At 41.2% G+C, this 19,027-nt stretch overlaps 2 protein-coding genes across 7 annotated transcripts in view; one reads left to right on the top strand and one right to left on the bottom strand.

Annotated features, from left to right (window-relative positions):
- FGF14 (fibroblast growth factor 14) overlaps positions 1-3,167 on the top strand; it is a 617,709-nt gene extending 614,542 nt beyond the window's left edge. For all 6 annotated transcript variants that reach the window (XM_047871281.1, XM_047871263.1, XM_047871296.1 and 3 more), the window contains one exon: positions 1,180-3,167. In XM_047871281.1, coding sequence (XP_047727237.1) covers positions 1,180-1,316 — 137 coding nt within the window. In that variant the 3' untranslated portion in view covers positions 1,317-3,167. The remainder of the gene's footprint in view (positions 1-1,179) is intronic.
- A 4,066-nt stretch (positions 3,168-7,233) lies between these two features.
- Positions 7,234-19,027, bottom strand: part of ITGBL1 (integrin subunit beta like 1) — a 207,126-nt gene continuing 195,332 nt past the window's right edge. The window contains exons 9-11 of the mRNA XM_047871253.1: positions 16,628-16,774; positions 8,988-9,101; positions 7,234-8,506 (exon numbers count right to left, since the gene is read on the bottom strand). Of these exons, the coding sequence (XP_047727209.1) occupies positions 8,415-8,506; positions 8,988-9,101; positions 16,628-16,774 (353 nt within the window). The 3' untranslated portion in view covers positions 7,234-8,414. The remainder of the gene's footprint in view (positions 8,507-8,987; positions 9,102-16,627; positions 16,775-19,027) is intronic.

Genomic DNA, 19,027 nt, shown 5'->3' with positions numbered 1-19,027 from the left:
GCTTCAAGGATATGGATTAATCCCTTTTACTACCTTGCCAAGTCATTTCAGGCAGGTCTGAAATGTGTGTGCTGCTGAAAATCCACATGCTGCATTGATGCAAAAGAGGTTGTACCACCTTGAGCATGGAGAACGCATATGGTGGTCCATCCTGACCAAACATAGAGTCTCTTCATAAAATATCAGACCCTTTCCAAAGCCTAAAAAGCAGGTTAGACAGCTCTAATTCCTGAGTATTTCTGATGGCAGATGATTTTAACTCAGCTAATTTCCCCCAAGCATCAGTCCCCCTGAAATGTCCTTCTGCAGGATTCCCTAGAACTATTTTCCAAAAACCCACATGAACTGCTGTGATTAACTGAGCCACTGGACACTATTCAAGCAATTGCTCAGAACTTACTCGGGCATCCATCCCACATGCACTCTTGCCATTCTGTGCTTCTGCCTTATATGACATCAATTATTAGGTTTTTAATAACATATCAGAATGAGACATAAAAATACAAAATGCCCCACACATGCCTTCAGATTTTTAAGGGTCTCTTTCCATGATGGTGGGAGAGGAAATCTAAAGAATGATCTCCCACAGTCCCTGGTGTAAGGAAAGTGAGTTATTATTGCTTTGGATAGCTTTTGAAGTTGACGTGAGTATGATTATGTTGCTTTTGAACCACTTGAGTGGAAAATAATGTGATGATCTAGAGGGTAAATACCAGGACTCGAAAAGATGAATGGGAGTGAGGGGTTTCAGTGTTGACATCAGGGTGCAGTGGAAGGGAAGTGTGAGTCTTCCTGACTGGACAAAGAGAACCAGGTTTGTGCCCTCCCTAAAGGAGATATGCAGATATGTTATCTAAGTGCTTGCCATTGGTGTGTGTGTGTGTGTGTGTGTGTGTACTTTATATCTGAGCCCCACAAAGAGGCCACTGCTCCTATTTAAACCCTCTCTCCTAGACAAAAACCCACACTCACTCAAGTGCACATATTAGTTACACAAGCTGGAGAATGTGGAGGAAGTACTGTCTTCCGTTCTGGGGCAGGAAATTACTGCTTTAACACAGGAAGTCCCCTCTACGAGGGGTTGCATTACTTCCGGTGTGTCAGGCCTGGCCACTCTTGAACCTAACCGCCCTAATGTCTCCTTTCCTCCCTTCTTCACGACCCGCCGCCCATCCCCAGTTGCCATGTACCGAGAACCATCTTTGCACGACGTGGGAGAAACGGTCCCGAAGGCCGGGGTGACGCCAAGTAAAAGCACAAGTGCGTCGGCAATAATGAATGGAGGCAAACCAGTCAACAAAAGTAAGACAACATAGCCAGATCCTCACAGGTGTTGTGACTTATTCGTCCTGAGCACAGTTGAGTGATTTATCCTTGCCAGACATTCCTGCTCCCGCGGCTGAGGAGCGGCCGGAAGTAAGCCAATGCTTGCTCTTTGCTGTCTCGAACTTCTTGATTGCAAGTGGATAAATCTTCAACCTGTTGCACCCCCAGAACAAGAAGACACCTGGACAACCAGCTCAACTCAGACCATGGAATGCCCTACCAGATATGGAATGCCTTTTTAATATCTTTTCTGTGACTGTGACACTTCATGTGAATGACATACTTCACAAGTACACTCGATACCTTGCCTGCTGACAGCTACCCATAATCCTTTTTGAGTCCTGTTTCAGCGAAATCCATGTGTTTAAGTTCAATTTTGTAGCACACAAATACTATTGAGTAATTTCTAGTTAGACGCTGTAAACCTGTGCTATTATGGATTTCTCTTCCCCCCGTTTTTACAGGGCTGCCCGCTCCACTGTCCGTGACCTTTTGCGGGGATTGTATTCCTCTAAATCTTAAATGTTGCAGTTGGCTTAGTTCGGAGAGCGATCAGGGAATCAGGAAGCCTTCTCAACCTATTAGTACAAATTGCATCTATAAAGATTAAGAGTGTTGTCTCCGGCTCCCACTCTCAATTAAACACACATATATGCTCTGTCCAGTAGCAGATACTGTGCTCCTCTGGTCGGCGTGGCCGGGGTGAGAAACGGGTCAAACACAGTCCAGGGGAAGCTCTCTAAAGATATGTGTTTGACATCCCCCTATAGTTCCTTTGTGTGTGTGTGTGTTTTATACATATCACAAGCTTACTGGTTAATGGTAACATTTGCCTTGCCCAGCGAGCAAGACCCACTGGTTTTTGAGAAAGTGGGTCCAAAGAACTCTGTAGGCCTTGTAGGCCTGATTAAGGTTCATTTTTTCATCTACTAATCCTCATTATTTGGGAAAAAAAAAAGAAAAAGAAAATTCAATAATTACAACCTACAAGAATTGCGCTACCTAAATCCATTTCAGATATAATCCTACCTGTTTTTAATGAACCGAACTGAATGCCATCCCCAGTTTTGGCTGCGTTCCACTCATACTCAGCAGAGCATGGGCAAGGCGGCTGTTGTGTTCTTTTTCTGCAGCAGCAATGCAAACGTTAGTTATAAATTAGACTTTAATATTTTTGGTGTTTAATGACAAGTTTTTAAAACTGGACATATTATTAGGAAAAAATATTTTTTTTAGCTCAGCATGCTGAGTCAGGTACTGTGTATTTCGCCACTCCAAACCTGTAACTCAGCTTCTTGGGGCCCCAGTTGCCCAGTGGCTGGGGTAGAGGTGCCTTGCCATGATCTCAGAATGCAGTCTGTTGAACTATTCTGGATAAAATTCAAGGCAAACCAACACGTTCACACATCAGTTTTCCGTCCATTCAGTTGATTTGCATTTGTTTTATCTTGCTTTCTTAATTTCCTTTTGCATAATTCTGAGCTTAGGGAAGACAACTGCTAAGAAAGGCCATGAATATAGTTGACGGCACAAGGAAGAAACCAAGCAAAACGTTCGGTATTGGATATAAAGAGTTTCAAAATGTCTGATACGAAACTGTTTGGAAATATATTTGTTAGCTCTGTGTATACTTAATAAAATTCAATGTTTTCTCCTCCGAAGAGTTAACTGAGACCAAACTGAACCTCATTTATAGAAAACTCTATGTGGGATTATGTACTGGCCTCTTGTTATTATTTCCACGTGGAAGGCTGACCCAGTCGCCATTTCCCCCCATCTGCACTGTATTTTCTTGGAAATTATTTTGTCACTGCTTTCCTAAGTCTCCATGACAGCCCTTGCCCGGCATTTAAAAATTTTGGCCTGCTTAGCTGATTAAAGATTTAGTATAAATTTAACTGTTTATGCTTACTTCATTTTCATATTGGATTTCATTTTAATAAATAAAAAGTTAGCATAACGTTTGGGTAGATTTATTGCCAATAATGCTAAAGTACGAACATAACAAAATCATTCCTTTGACTATTCTTGATTTCCTGTTACACCATCTTAAGGCCTATCGTTTTCAACAGGATGAGTTAAAATATGTTAGATGAGTTTCATTAACCAACTATTTAGGGAAGACATATATTCTATAATATGTGGCAAACTATGAATTATTTAACTTGACATTCCAATTAGATGGGCTTATACACACCGCTCGCCCCAACTCACACACACACACACACACACACACACACCAAACAACCCCACCTATTTGTTTTTGGTAATCAGCCCTACTTGCTGGTTTTTTCCCACTGCAAGCCTGTTAATTGGTTAAAATTAAGACAAGATTTATTTTTGTAAATGACTGAGACTTATGTAAATGTGCATCTCTGTTTTGTTTTTTATATGAGTTGTCTCTAAGGGCATTTATCCCTATGAATGGATGTCAAATACTTTCTTCTAATATATGTTTAGACATATTGCAGACGGGTCCTTGTTATTTGTAAATTAGACCGTTTCCTCTGTGTCTGGTCTCACCTGTTGCATGGGACAAGGACAGCACTGGTGAACTGCATGTAGTAGGACCTACGTATCAAGAACTGTGGTATGTATTATTCAATTTACATACAAAGAGTTTGTCTGCATTGTACAGTTTCTGTGTTTAATACCATTTGTTGTATTCACACATACAACATACTGAATAAAATATTGATATGAAGGCATATTACAAAACATCAAACAACTTTATGTAACAAAATGGCATCGCTTCACCCACAAGTATAGAGAAATATCATGTAAATAAGTTGGTACACTCAATTTCCCCCTTTACCATGCCAAAGAAAATTTTAGCTCTTTGATGATACCTCTCTTGCTATTTTTCTGGGATAAGACTCCACCAGTTTTCCCCTCAAAAATTAAGTTTGCTGTTATTAAGTGCAGTCTGTCATTATCAATGTTCTGTATAGTAAATCCGATGGAATTTATTTGTATCTACAGACTGTGTGTTTTGTACCTCCATGTACATATGTCAATTGCATCGAGTCTCTCTAATGTCACATTCCTTTTGCATGCATATCTGGTAGGGGAGGGTTATTTCTACTGATCTGTTATGGTAGCTGATGGCTTCACCCATCCCTCAGCAATGCTCGGGAATGTTAATTGTTTTGATATTCCAGGCGACACCGGTTTTAAGTTTGCTTTCTACAATGTTTTGCTACAACCTTACTTGGAAAAACTGCAGAAGCGATGCAGGTGGTGCACCCTATGTAAAGAGTAAAATGGTACCGAGCACCATGTCCTTAAAATCCTGCAGACGTTAGAGATCCTTGCTCTAAACGTGTGCTCGCCCGGAGGGTTTTGGGGTAGGAGGTGGCATTAGGAGCTCCACACGGGGCCTGCAAGACTCCTGCAGTCCTTCTCATTATTTACCTCCTGGTGAATCCTTCTCATTATTTACCTCCTGGAGAGTGAGCAGAGTAGTTTTAGCACACCTGCCCAGTTGCTCAATTAATGCCTAAAGCATTAAAACAGTCAGATGTTTTCGAGATGACCAATGTTAGATTTGGTTTTATTTTACAAACCAAACCAAAACAAACAACGAAAACTTCCTGTTCCTTAAGTTAGAACGTGCGTATCGCTTCACTTAAGGTTTTAGTCCTAATATTACAGAGAGAACTAATGCTTCAGGGAGAGACCAGATTGACTAAGAGTTCCGTTTTCGAAAGAAAGAAAATAATTGAAAACTATTTCCAATTTTATTTCAGAACAAGACTATTTCCAGGGAAAGCAATTGGCTCAATGCCGATATACCAACATCCAGATGAGAACTGTATCGCTTTGGAGAAAAATACAATTCCCAGCTTAAGTTTCTTAGCTTACAAGGGGGTTACACAGGGCCCGTGGACCCTTGGATACTGAGTAGGGCTTCAAAGTTTTGACAGGGAGTCTGCAAACAAAGGCTGAGTTGTGATTTGTTTTGATTTGTTCTCAGTTTTCTGTATCATTCGGTCTAATCCCAATGTTTGCTGGCAGAGATTGTGTTTGTATTTGACGTGGTGGAGGCCATTCCTTTCAAGGTGCTGCAGGCATTTGGATTAGCTGAAGGGTGCAGGGAGAAAATGGGGTAAAATGTCCTCTTGGGTCTTAGGACCCAATTCGAATTATATTGAAAAGTCCTTGGGGAAGAATTCCTCGGTGATGGTTTGCCAACAAGCATGGCGCGTGCCAACAGCAGCAGCAAACGTGTCCTGTCACATCCCTTCCCAACTGATGTTAATCTCCCTGTCACAGGAACTCGAACAAGCCGAAGAGATTCGCACATTTCCCCTTTCACCTGTTACAAGTTGGTTCCTGCCCTGCCTTTGTTTGAAAGAGGGAGTTTTTATCTTAGTAACGGGATTGAAAGTCAAAATACAAAATCACATTGAAGAAGGGTAGGATTTACGTCTTTACATGTAACTATATTTTATTTTTTCCAATTTAAACATGTAAATTAAATAACTTCTTAATATATCTATTGATGTTTGCATTGCTAGAGTCAAAATCACATACACACATATGAAATATAGCAGACAGAAAGAAGTAAAAAGAAAATATTTCTGTTTTAAAAGAAAAATATTCCTTAGAGATTAGGTACCATGTGACTTAGGCTATCACTCAGTTTTGGTTCAATAATTTGTAGCTAAATGAACCCGGAATATAGCTGACTGTATTTTCAGCCTTGTCAAAAAATTTGGACAAATCACATTTCAATCTTCATAGTATAATAATTTCTCCATATTGAAACCTTTTCTCAAAAAAAAAAAAAAACCCATACATGATGAGGACATTTTCCTTATATGAAAACATAAAAATTGAAGCCCTTTCATTTTAGTTAATACAAAGGGATAACAAACAGAGGGAGTTAGGAGAAAACTAAGACGCACCCAGGAATACAGGATAAGACAAAGGGAATGAATTAAGGGCATCTCCAGTAGAACATGGCTGGCAAACTACTTACTGCTCAGCTGGGAGCCACATCCAGCATGCGGTCTGTTTTTGTATGGCCCAGGAGCTCAGAATGAGTGTTCTGTTTTTCCTTTTATAGTTCTAAAGTGTTAAAAACAAACAGAGAAGAACACGCAACAGAGAGGTCAGTGGCCCACAGAATCTAAAGTATTGACTAACTGGTCCTTTATGGAAAGCAGAGTTCTGCAGTGTGGGAAGCTGCATGATGTAGTGAATTCTGATGATTGCACATCGTCCGGTCATCAAAACTGCTACTGAATAATTACAATATGTTTGTTTGAGGCTAAAAATGATTAGATAGAGAGGAGGAAAGAATATCATCTATATGCTTTCTGAACTGCTTATATTTCCCTCGTTTTACAAAACTGATATATCAACGGACATACTCAATAATAGAGATACAACTAATATGGTTGCACTTCCATCATCTCAGGATAGAGATAACAATTTTATAAATCTATTAAAGTATGAGAACACTATTAGTACTATCAAAGTCAGCATCAGATAAATTTTCTCTTAAATAACTTTCAATATTAAATTTTTAAGTAACTCGGCAAATGCATATTTTCCTTATTTTTTGGTGATTTGACTTAATAAAGTCCAAGCCATGACTCTAGGATATTTACATCATCAAGTAAAATTTCCAAGTAAAAATTTTCATCTTAAACAATGCGGAAATGATTTTGTTACATTACTCTAGGATTTTACAAAATATAATTCACATTTAGAAAAAAAGTGGGTTTTTTTAGCTCCAAATAATTAAAGGTTGCCTAAACTAATGTGTGTAAGTAGATTTAACTGTAAATATGTAAGGGAAGTCCTAATTATTGTACATTTTCATAATTCAATGTGAATTTCATACAGAGCAAAATTTCACCATTAAGAAAATAAACATTTTGTTCCTATCGCTGAGTGAATATTTGTAATTTCTACTTAAGACATTTCTAGATTTTTTTTTTATCCTCTGAGCTTTGAGACTGGTGCCATTTGATCACAGTATCTCTTCTTGACTTCTTTGCATGATGCTTTTTCAGTAAATAATGTATGCTTAGAAATAAGAATATTTTAAGGGAAATGAATGCATATTTCAGGCCCATCCTATGTCCAATTAAATATTCTTTCTAAAAGGCAAGTTACCATGGCGCAATTTAAAATAGTGAGAAATCAAATTCCTTTTACACCTAACCCCTCCCTGCCCAGTTTACAAAATGATCTAGTAACAGAAGGTGCCCCTGAATACCAATTCATTTTTTTTGTTGTTGTTAATCATCAGTAGGTAAATATATATTGACACAGATTGTAAGCAACTTAACGTCACTATTTATTAAAAATGTTAAATTGTACACTTTTCATACTTCTTTCATAAGGGAATCTTCTTTTGTGAATTTAAAGTGAGACCAGATGCATGACTTACTGGCTCAACCTGATCAGTCTTTTTCTTTAAAAAGCACTGGTGATCCAGCCTTTAGCACCCCTGACACTAGCCCTTGTGCCCGTTTGTCTTTACTGACTCCAAATGGAAATGCTGAGTGGTAAGGAATCTGAAAAAATATGATGGATGGATTTATGTGAGGATATATCTTTTCCTTAGATTCAAATGTGGGGTTTTTTTGTGACCACTTTTTTTGTGGCCTAACAACCATGTAATTCAGTGTTTCTCAACTCCGGCACTATTGACATTTGGAGTCAGAGAACTTTTTGTCATGGGGCTGTCCTGTGCCCCGTGGGATGTTCGTAGAAGCATCTGTGTCCTCCACGCACTAGAGGCTGGTAGCATGCCCTGCCTGCCCACCCAGTGTGACAATCGAAATTATCTGCAGATGTCACCAAATGTTTTCTGGGGTGGCAAAGTCACCCTTGTTGAGAACCACAGGTATAAATTCTGGAGGAAAAATTCTTTCTGGCCTTATTTACATCAGATTTTTGCCTAACTTGTTTTTTAATGGGTGCCCAGCCTTCACTCAGGCATTCAGAAATAGAAAAACATGCAATAGTCTATTTGACCTGTCCTAGTGGTGATTATACATGGTTTCCTTTGCGTTTATGTGTCCTAATGGTCTACAAACATAAGAATGCAGTCCTGTCCCACGGGGTCGTTAAGGATAGTCTGTGCCGAGCCAGATCTCACACGCATTTCCATTCCATCCGCGCCAGCATTCACAATTTCCACAGCTACATATTCCATTCCCTGCAATAAAATACAGGGGGGGGGGGGTCATCATCATGACCGAAAGGCACCAAGTTCGAGTGTGTTACTATAAACCACGCACCAAGTTCATGTATGTTACTATAAACCATAACCGTTCCTAACCAAAACCATTTCATTCATCCTCTGCAGATTTTACTGCACGGCCATGTTGCTATTAACTTATTAAATAGCTATGGGACCTCTGATCCTTCAAACGATTAATAGCACCTACTTGGTAGCACCAACTATGCAGTATCCATTCAGCAGTGACCATCTTGTATCACTCCGGCTGAACTTTCTCTACGTCCCCACTTCGCCTTTAACTTATCTAGCACACGTATCTAACCATCTATCAGGACTTGGTAATTAGGACAGCAGTATCTACCACACACACAGCCACGGGCAGCACCGTGGGGTGGGAGGCGGTTTGTCTTTCTCACAAACCGGGAGTGTGGAGCAAACCAAGCAGGTCACACTGCACCTGTGCAAATGAGGCCGTCGTGCTTGTCACAGTCCCTGTCGTCACAGTCACAGAGCTCTCCAGAAATGTACCACTCTTCAGCAGAGCAGATGCACTTCCCACAGTGGCAAGAACCTGAAATCACAAAGGGCATCATCACTAAGGGTTTCTGACTAGAATAGAACATCGGCAACACACAGACAACGGGCTTCTAATAACCCACCTTCCAAAGGTAAAAGTTTATCGAAGAGCCTGTTGCTCAGAGGGGAGCTTTACTTACCGTCATTCATAAAGGTCATCCGGGAAAGGCTTCATTATGGATCTAGACAGTTGCAATTAGCCTTGAGCAAATGTTCCATGGCCCGGGCTGGTTGAAATGTCAATAAGAGCAGAATGTGCTGATTCTTAGAGATGGCCTTCCGAAAAGGTGTTCAAAAATAGATGATTTTTTCCCTCTTTTCTTCTTTTTTTCCCTCCTTAATTGAATCATGTTTTAAAAGTGTCTGCTCTTCAAAGGAACTGAATGCTAAGGTCCATTAAATAAGGATGCATTTTATAATTAAAAGTACCACTAAATTATTGTGCTGCTCCTTTTGGATTTTTGCCTGCATGCTTTTCTTAGGGTGGCTCGTAAAAGTGCTGCACAGGGTTGCTCAGAAAAGTGCTCAAAACGTACACACGCTCACTTGTGTTCATGTGACTTATCGGATCTCACCCTCGGGGCCTCCCGCCATGATCGAGGAGACATATGATCCTCCCAGAATGTTCATCTCCTCCGAGGTTCTGGGTCTAACCAACTTTCTCATTACTTCACCCATTTCCCCTTTGTCCTTCCTCCCTAATGAAAAACATCCTCTTCTGTTATTAAAACTATTTTGACCTACTGGAAAACAATTTTATGAATGGTTATTTAAAAGAAAAGAATATACATGAATTAAATGATGTCACAAAGAGAAGAAAGCTCTCTTGGTCTGCACGTCTTTACACGACAGGCTAAAAAACCCTCACACGGCAAAATTACTTCCATAGCAGCAGTAAAGAACTTTAAAATTAAAACAGAAGCACATATAAAAAGGACCTCCCCTTTTCTTCTGTTTCCTTGGATTGGTTTTTCTTTCCCAGTGTGATTTCCTTTTACTAAATGAAGGGTGTCACTAAATTTTTCAGATCAAAAATCACTTAGGAAAATGTGAAGGAGAAGAAGTATTTTGATATATTTAACAAAATTCCATATTGCTCAGTTCAAAATGTACTGGGACCAATCACGAATTAGTGCCTCCGTGAAACATTAGTGATTGCAAAATGAGTTAGCAAGCTGGAGGATAAAGCGGTTACAGAAAAGAATTTGCATTTGTCACAGATATCATCAAAGGATTTGTATAAACGTGTCCCAGGCCTTAGGCACTTTGTGATATTTCACGTGGAAACTGGCATATGCATTTAGCTACAAGAATCCCCAATGGCCAAATTAAATGTGTGACATTCCCTGTCACACTTCTCAAGGTAAGGGAGTAGTCAGAATTAGTGATACGCTGACAACTGTGTTTACACTGATTAACTTCTTGCCTAACCACAGCATGATTTCATTTAGTCTAGACTGTTTTCCTGAGGGTCTGGGTTGATCTACACAGTCTTCAGTACAATCCAGACAACTGTCATTTCTGATGAGTGACTGGCAGGCTGCTGCCAGTCACTGAGCCTGCTGGTCCGTCTGTGAGGGAGGGTGGCTCCTTCCTGGTCATGTCAAGGTACAGTGTTTCCTTACTTTAGAAATCTATCTTCATTTTAAAGACTTTTTTTCAATTTTCTTAGGCACGGAAATGTTCAACATTCAACTGCTCATTTAGCACATGGTTAGCGATCTATCTGCAACAAAGAAAACTTGGGGCATGCCATTGACTTTTCATTGCAATTTCTTCAGAAGGCACCATATTTAGTGCCTTACTTCCACGAGTAGAGGAAGCTCAATTATTTGAAGAATTTTACTGTTTTTAGTTGTTTCTAAAATAGTACCTCCTTTACATTGCAAAATTATTTCTACAAAGCAGCAGAAGCAAATGACTTTGTATGTCCATGATATTCATGTATCACACCTAGTATATCTTTTTTTTTTTTTTTTTTGGTCACAATTCATGAGAAGATCTCACATTTCATTTTCAAACTTTTCCCTTGATTCTGGAACTCTTCTAATTACTGCTATAGCTGCTGAAATACTTAGCTTCCAGCCATATCAAAGTATTTTCCTAACTGGAAAGCTCAGCTAAAGTCAATATAGTAGACATTGATAGATTGTTTGACAAGTAAATTTCAGTTCCCAACGTCTACTAGTTACTGAAATACTTAGAATGAAAAATGGGCATTGATTTCTGTGTGTTCTCTGAAAACTAGCTTTTCTCAGTCAGCATCATCCCCAGCTGTGCTGTTCCTTCCCGTTTATCAATTCTCAGTGCGACTTAGAGGCTGGAAATTCTTCTACGGCTGGTGAGACTAGGCATAACCTAGCATGTAATAATAAATACGCAGTGGGATAGTTATCAGAACCTCTTATAGCCTTTGCTGTGGAGTGCTCTGGCTGGTTTCACCAATAGCTAGAGGTCAAATTGCCTGTCTTTGCAAAGGGAAAAACTTAGGGAGAAGATTCTGTCAGACGGACATAGGCCACCTGACTGCCAAGAGGTGATCAAGTGTTGAGCTCAGCTGGCCAGCACCCACTCACACCCATCAGACCAGTCCAGCCACAGGGTGCAGCCAGCCCATTTTGGTAGGACTCTCAGGTAGTTACCTCAGGACCACAACATCACTAACCCATTTATTTTCCTTCTCTGTGTAAGGCCCCCAAGAAAGCTCCAATCTCCCTTCTGTGCTTCTTACTGGCTTCCATTCCTGGGTAACCAGCCACATTTTCTCATTTGTCTTCATAACATCCTTAGGACTTAAGAAGGAGAAGGAAATCAAATTCTTCTGCCTTCTTCAAAGATGAGAAAATGGAAGTACAGGAAGGAGAAGAGGATTTCTCATGACCACATGGCCCAGAAACAATAGTTATCCCAAGATTTCAATCTGATTCGGTCTTTTTTGTACCCATCTACCTATCTATCCGTAATGCCTCTCACAGGAAAAACTTTCATGTCATTTCATGAAAACGAGTTGTGTGTTCTCGGCTCTGACGAGACAGCCACATTGGGTGAGGCAACCAGCCCAAGGTGGGTTTTGAAGCGCCATGGTACCCTTTCCCTTTCCTGGTGGTAGAGGATGAGCAGGGGTGGGGTAGATGGTGGGACAGGTGGGTGGGCGTGAGCACCGTGGACTTCCAGGGCTGATGTGGGACTCAGCATGTACCTCTGGAGAGCTGGGGGAGACAGTCGATGATCTGCAATTACACTCATTGTCACACAACAGCATCTTTAAGGGTACTACAGGCTACAGCCTGTATCTAGCTTGAAGTTATGAACATAAAAAGGTTACTGTGTACTCCTGGATCCAAATAAATAAATCCCCAAAGAGCCTATGAATTATGTCACATATTCTGCAAAGGTGGCTAAACTCAGGGGAGACCTGGCTCTAAGCTCATCCCTCGGTCATTCACAGAAACAACTTGAGTCTAAGGGCAAGGCACCTTTGTTAGCTGCCCCATTAATAAAGTTGGATTTTCTTTTCCGTTCATCAAGCCTGACAAAATGCTGCAACCAGACATCCCCGCAGGCAGTTTTCACTATTGTACTAACTACTCCATCTGTTATGAAGGTCACAACAATGTATCTTGTTTTAAATTTTTCTATGGAGTGATTTATTGTCTTGGCTATCAATTTGTAAAGAAATAAACGCTATTTCTTCATCGTCTCCGGGGGTGACAACTTTATTCACAGCTCACGGGAAGCACACGTTCTGGACTTGTCTTTCTGGTGGACACACCCGGCTGGCTCTGAGCTGTGAGCTGGCAGCCTTGTGACCTCAGGCTTACCCCGTGCCTCTGTCCCATCATAAGCGGACGTAAAGAAGGGCTCCAATTTCCTCTGTGATAATCAGGGTGAGGGGGTTTCATTTACAAATTTGAGAAAAAGTACATACACTTCTGGTAAGTCCATGAGATTGAGAAATACATGGCCCCAGTCAAGTACCTTGGAACAGCCTTCTCATTTTTGCCACCATGTTAGAAGGCTGTTATGTTAGTCTATCTCCTGCACTAATTCTCCTGTGGTTGTTGGGGTGGAGATGGGATGGCATCCTTCGTGGGACAGGAAAAACTCCTGTAGCCCCACTCTCCTCTGTGCCTACGGTTTCATGATCTTGGTTTTGACCCCTCTTCCTCCATAACCCTTCCTCTATAATCTGATGGTTCCAGAACAGGAGGAGAGAAAGATGCCCACAGTCAGCTGCTGCCTACAGTACACACGTCCGCCATCAACACTAACACCAGCCTCAAAAAGTACACCCTCCAGGCAGCTTGTACATTCCCCTTCTAGTTTAATGACTCTAAACCTCTCCACTCACTGAAGGATAAACAGTTTAGACAAATATACTTTCAACCCTTCATTGATCTCTGGATATATTTCCATCACCCAAAGCAAACAATTTGAAAAGGCATCAAGCACAGAGAGATTTCCTTGTATTGTTTTGTTGTGTTTTGTTTTGAGGAGATGCCTTTGGGTCAATATATAGTCAACGTTTTTTGTTTGTTTGTTTGTTTGTTTGTTTTGCACTTTCTACATTTATGATATTGGAAAGTAAGACCCTGCTCAGAAAGTAATGGCTTTAAAAAGGATGTTCATTTCTTCAAAAGAAACTACTCCTCTTTGTATGAAATGCAGTTTAGGAATGACAGACTGCTACTGATGTTTGGCTTTGTGTTTTCTTCCTGTACCTGTAGCTAGATATGACTTAGCCAAGGCCTGCTCGTGGACAATATTGATGATTCAATAGCGTATCTAGTAAAACACACACAGACACACACAAAGTCGCTGATTTTTGAAGTCAACAAATATAAACAAGCATACTAATGTTTTCTTTTTAAATTTTTTTAATGTTTATTTTTGCAAGAGAGACAGAGCGTGTGCGGGGGAGGGGCAGAGAGACAGGGAGACACAGAATCTGAAGCAGGCTCCAGGCTCTGAGCCGTCAGCACACAGCCTGACGCGGGGCTCAAATTCACAAACCGTGAGATTATGACCTGAGCTGAAGTCAGACACTGAACTGACTGAGCCCCCCAGGTGCCCCAAGCATATGAATGTTTCAATGCAGATGGGCATCCTCATTCTGTACAATTTCTATAAAAAATTAATATCTGAATTCCAATGATAATGCCATTATGGAAGACCAACTAAAAAATTCTAAGCTTTAGGGCTCTGTGTTTGGAGCTGTACTCAGAAAGAAAAAATTTAGGGGAGCCTGGATGGCTCAGTTGGTTAAGCATCCGATTTCGGCTCAGGTCCTGATCTCACGCTTCTGTGAATTTGAGCCCCATGTCCGGCTGTGTGCTGACAGCTCAGAGCTTGGAGCCTAGAGCTTGCTTCAGAGTCTCTGTCTTCTTCTCTCCCTGCCCCTCCCCCACTCACACTCTGTGTGTGTTTCTCTCTCTCAAAAAAAATGAATAAACATTAAAAAAAAAAAAGAAAGAAGAAATCTCACTCAGGTTGATCATTCTCACTGCTTTGTTATATGCAGGACACTACCTTCTGATCTGGTAACATTTCTTTTCTTCCCTCCTGCTTCCAACCTCGAAGGCTAATTCCATCCCACCTCCTTTCCTGTTTTATTTGTCAATCTCCTTCTCCACCATTCCTTCCCTCACTTTTGCTTTTCCCAACAGAGCTCGAACCTAAAGCAAGTGTTTCCAGGAGCTGAAAACCCCTCCTCCCCCGAGAGCCAAACTGGTGCTAGATTCCTCAGGGAGTTGGAATGAGAATGAATTTGTTAAGAGAATAACCGGGGAAGAAAGAGGTTGCTTTAAACCCATTGGGTTGTCACCTGATGGCTGTCACTGCATTAGGTTGAAGGCATGGCCTCCTTGGCAGACCACAGCAAGCACAAGGTCTCAAACACAGCGTTCCTGGGAACCAAGGGCAAGCATGGCTGTCTATTAAAATTGAGCCTGTTCCAATTTTCAGCCTTCCTCCAGGAACCACATGTGGTCACAGCATTCCATCTGATTTTATCTCTGGAGTTATGCCAAAAAGCCTCTTTGCACCTGATAGTGTTGGCCTTTGGTGATGGGTAAAGGAACACTGTCCACGGGCATAGCCCCACAGCACCTCCTGCTTCAGAAACCCCTACCTCCTATTCAGCCATTCTCTTTGCTTGACTCTGTCTCCTTCAGAAAGATATTTACGTGCTAATCCAGACCCAGGGTAGGCGTTTCATGTCCAATAGCGCCTTGTCAGAAAAGGAGAGGGAGGGGGCTGTCTGTTCTGCGAGGAGGCCGCTGCATTGAAGAAGCTGGTCCGCTCCATGCCATCTAGTTCCACGGAGGGCAGCTCTGGAACATTACTGAGAATCAGGCAAGCTTCCAGAGCCTTCCTGGTGTTTTTCTAGGCACTGGCAGGGAGGAACGTGACAGCCTCCTAGACAGGCCCATATGCACTATGAGAGGAGGATTTTTAAAGTCCTTTCCAGAATTTATACAGAAACATCAACATCAAGGTATCTGAAATGGAATTTATTCATATTCTGTCTCAGAAAAAAAATCTGTTCTGCTTTTCTCGGGCAGTGGGGTGGGTGGGGTGGGGGCAATGGGTGAGACTTCTCGAATTTGTTTCTCTGATAAATGTTTGAGCTGGTGGCTCCTTTTCAATTGACTTGCAAATTACAACTTCCATGCAAGCTTAATTTGATATATACTATACATATATACACACACACATATATAAATATATATATACATACTATACATATATACACACACACATATATAAATATATATATATACATACTATACATATATACATATATACATGTGTATATATATACACATATATATTATATATACTATACATATAAATATACTATACATATATATATACTATACATATATATACATATATATGTATACACACACACACACATATATACATGTTTGGTTGGAATATTAATGATTTTTAGGCCAAAGAAAATGACACTAGAATTTGGGGATACATATACACTTCTTTTCCTTTTTTTCATGAAACAAAATATTTATTTCTCTTTGTGTCTTTCTCCCACCCTCAAGCCTCCCCTCCTCCACACACCCATCTAACCTAATCTAGCTTCTGAAGTTCCCAAAGTCGTGCTTGTTGGCATTTCAGGTACTTGTGATGGCTTTTCCGAGTTCTGGGCTGTGCTACGTCGCAGGTGAACTCAACAATTACCCTTTTGCCTTTTTTTCACTCCATTCATTGTTCATTGTATCTTGTTGCCTTTTCTTCTTTATGCAATTATTAGTTCTGTGTCACTCAGCAATGAGGATATATACAAGCGCCTGAGGCCCTTTTTGCAGGAAAACCTTCCCACGCGTTTCATTTTCTTAGATCCCAAACTTCCTGCGGTTACCTTTCAAGTCTGAAGTCTGGTACAAGCAAGAGTGGTTTTCATTCCTGCAAACCGCAGGCGTGTAAAAGGTTGTACGTGCCGCTGTACAGACCATGTGTCAGAACAGGGACCCAGTCCAAGCTCCGGCAGGAGATACTCACCCTTCCCCGAGCACAATATGCCATCTGCTGATTCACACAAACTCTTGCTTTGTTCGTCCGTCATGTTACACTTCCGCGGGTGCTGGCAGAGCGTCCCGAACCAGCCTCTGTCACACACGCAGCGACCACAGGAACACGTGCCGTGGCCTGCGAAGCAATCGCGGGGTGGGGGAGGGGTGGTGAGAGGGGGAGGTGGGTAAATATCCAGCTGAATCACAGTTTTTAAGAAAGAAATAGGCAAACCATAGGACCTCATTTCCTGTCAAGCGAACGTGCTTTCCTTTATACAGACTCAATTTGGCATGTCATTGTTGAAAAGAACTCCACAACGGAGTTCCGGATTAACGTACTACATTTGAATGCAGCATAGGAGATGGACCGAGAAAGAAAGAAACCTTGAGACAATTTAAAATGGAGTTTCATCAACCTTTCTTGGTACCAAATGCTTCCTCATTTGCATTTTTGTCAGTACGACGTCTCAGTGTGTTTCCTAATTGTACACACCAGGGATGTCCAGACCAGCTTGCAAGGCTGGTCACGTCACCATCGCTTGCTGCATTTATTGACTGCTTTCCTATTGTTTACTAATAAAAAACAAAAGGTTAACTTCCAGGGGAATGGCTTACGGCCATCATATTACTCTGTGTACCTCTCCCCTTACTAAGAAGAACAGATGTTAGTGTAAGTAGATTTATGGTACAGATGTTAAAAACAGCCTGAGGCTTTGACTCCTGTCTGGGAATTTTTTCCACTTGTTTTTGTCATTGGGTCCCAGTTCTGGGGATGTTTGTCTTTGGCTGTGTATACAACACCGTATTTATGACAGTCATACACCGGCATAGAAGTCTGTCTAATGGCCGCCAACACCCCCATTACACTGTCACATCGTCCCCTTTTAATTTCTTATTTCCAACCAATGCTTTATTCTTTTACCGATATGCACAGCACCTTACAGCCAGATCTCCAAACAGAACCACCAAAAAACTATCTGGCAAAATTTTACTGATTATGAACGGAGCATTTTGCTAGGTACCAGGGCATACCAAACCAAGCATGGCAGTGATGACAGGTAGTTTGAACTGCTACACAGTTTAAGGTATACGCTTGGCATTCATGGGCACTTTCTTCTTAAAAAGTCTCTCCTAGAGTGGTTTTCATGACATTAGACGCCCCCTTCTCCTTCCAACACTTCTCTTTTGCCAATTTTTCCACATTTTCCCCCTAATCCCGCTGATGTGGGTGTTCCCTGATTGTCTCTTCTATTTATTTTAATTTTATTAAATTAAATTAAATTAAATTAAATTTTTATTTTCATTTATTTACTTTTTGAGACACAGAAACAAAGTGAGTGGAGGAGGGCAGAGAGAGAGGGAGACAGAGTATCCCAAGCAGGCTCCACGCTACCAGTGTAGAGCCCAACATGGGGCTTGAACTGACAAATTGTGAGATCACGAATGGAGCCAAAACCAAGAGTCGGATGCTTAACCGAGCCACCCAGGCACCCCGACTGTCTATTCTTAACCTTCTTTTCTCCCTCTCTGATCTCTCTTTTGAAAAAGTTATAAATCACAGGCTGTCAGATAACTGCGATAATTACTGGGCTATATCTCCAGCCTCTAAATTCCTCCTAAAGGCCACTCCCGTGATTCTTACTCTGTATTCCACTAGTATCCAAACTGATACTTCTAGACTTGCATATGGAATTTTCTTTCCCACACCTGCTCTTCTGTTTTGCGTATTTCTTTCAGTGGCACAACCCTGCTTCCAGTTACCCAGTTCGAAACGTTTTGAATCACATTTGAATCTCTCTTACTCCCCTCTTCTAAAGAGTTGCCAGAACCTGTTGAAACTACCTTCCAAAATGTCCACCATGTCACCATCATCAACCTTTGAGAGTACCTTCTATCAGGTCACTCTCCAACATTTGTGCTCCCCGCTCCCCACAGCACGACTCTACTCACATACAGCCTTGAGAACCAGCCCCATGCAGCTTCCTAATGCTTGTGGGATGAAGGTCACCTACTTTAGTCTTGCTTATGTTTGAGGTTCCTGAAACACACCCAACTTTTCCAACCTCACTCTCTCTCTCCTCTTCTCCCCTTTCATGCACTTCACCATTTGAACTGATCTGCTTATCGTCCTTGTACATTTCCTGGGCTTTTCTGACTTCTTGCATTTGTCGAGATGGGAATCCATTCTTCCAACCTGACACAGCCTGCTCCTGATAAATTTCAAAGCTCAGGGAAGGTGACTACACCATTGTGAAGATTTTTCTAAGGTCACCAAGTAAAGTTCATCTTCTCCTCTGAATTTCTATACTACTTTATTTTTCGCTTCTATTGTGGAACAGTGTCTTCCACTTTGCAATACCCAGTTATGTATCAAATAAACCCATTACTT

The sequence above is a fragment of the Prionailurus viverrinus genome, chromosome A1 (genome assembly GCF_022837055.1).
Source record: "Prionailurus viverrinus isolate Anna chromosome A1, UM_Priviv_1.0, whole genome shotgun sequence".
Taxonomy (NCBI): Eukaryota; Metazoa; Chordata; class Mammalia; order Carnivora; family Felidae; genus Prionailurus; species Prionailurus viverrinus.
Note: the sequence above shows the minus strand (reverse complement) of the source record. Positions and strands in the feature narration are given on the sequence as shown.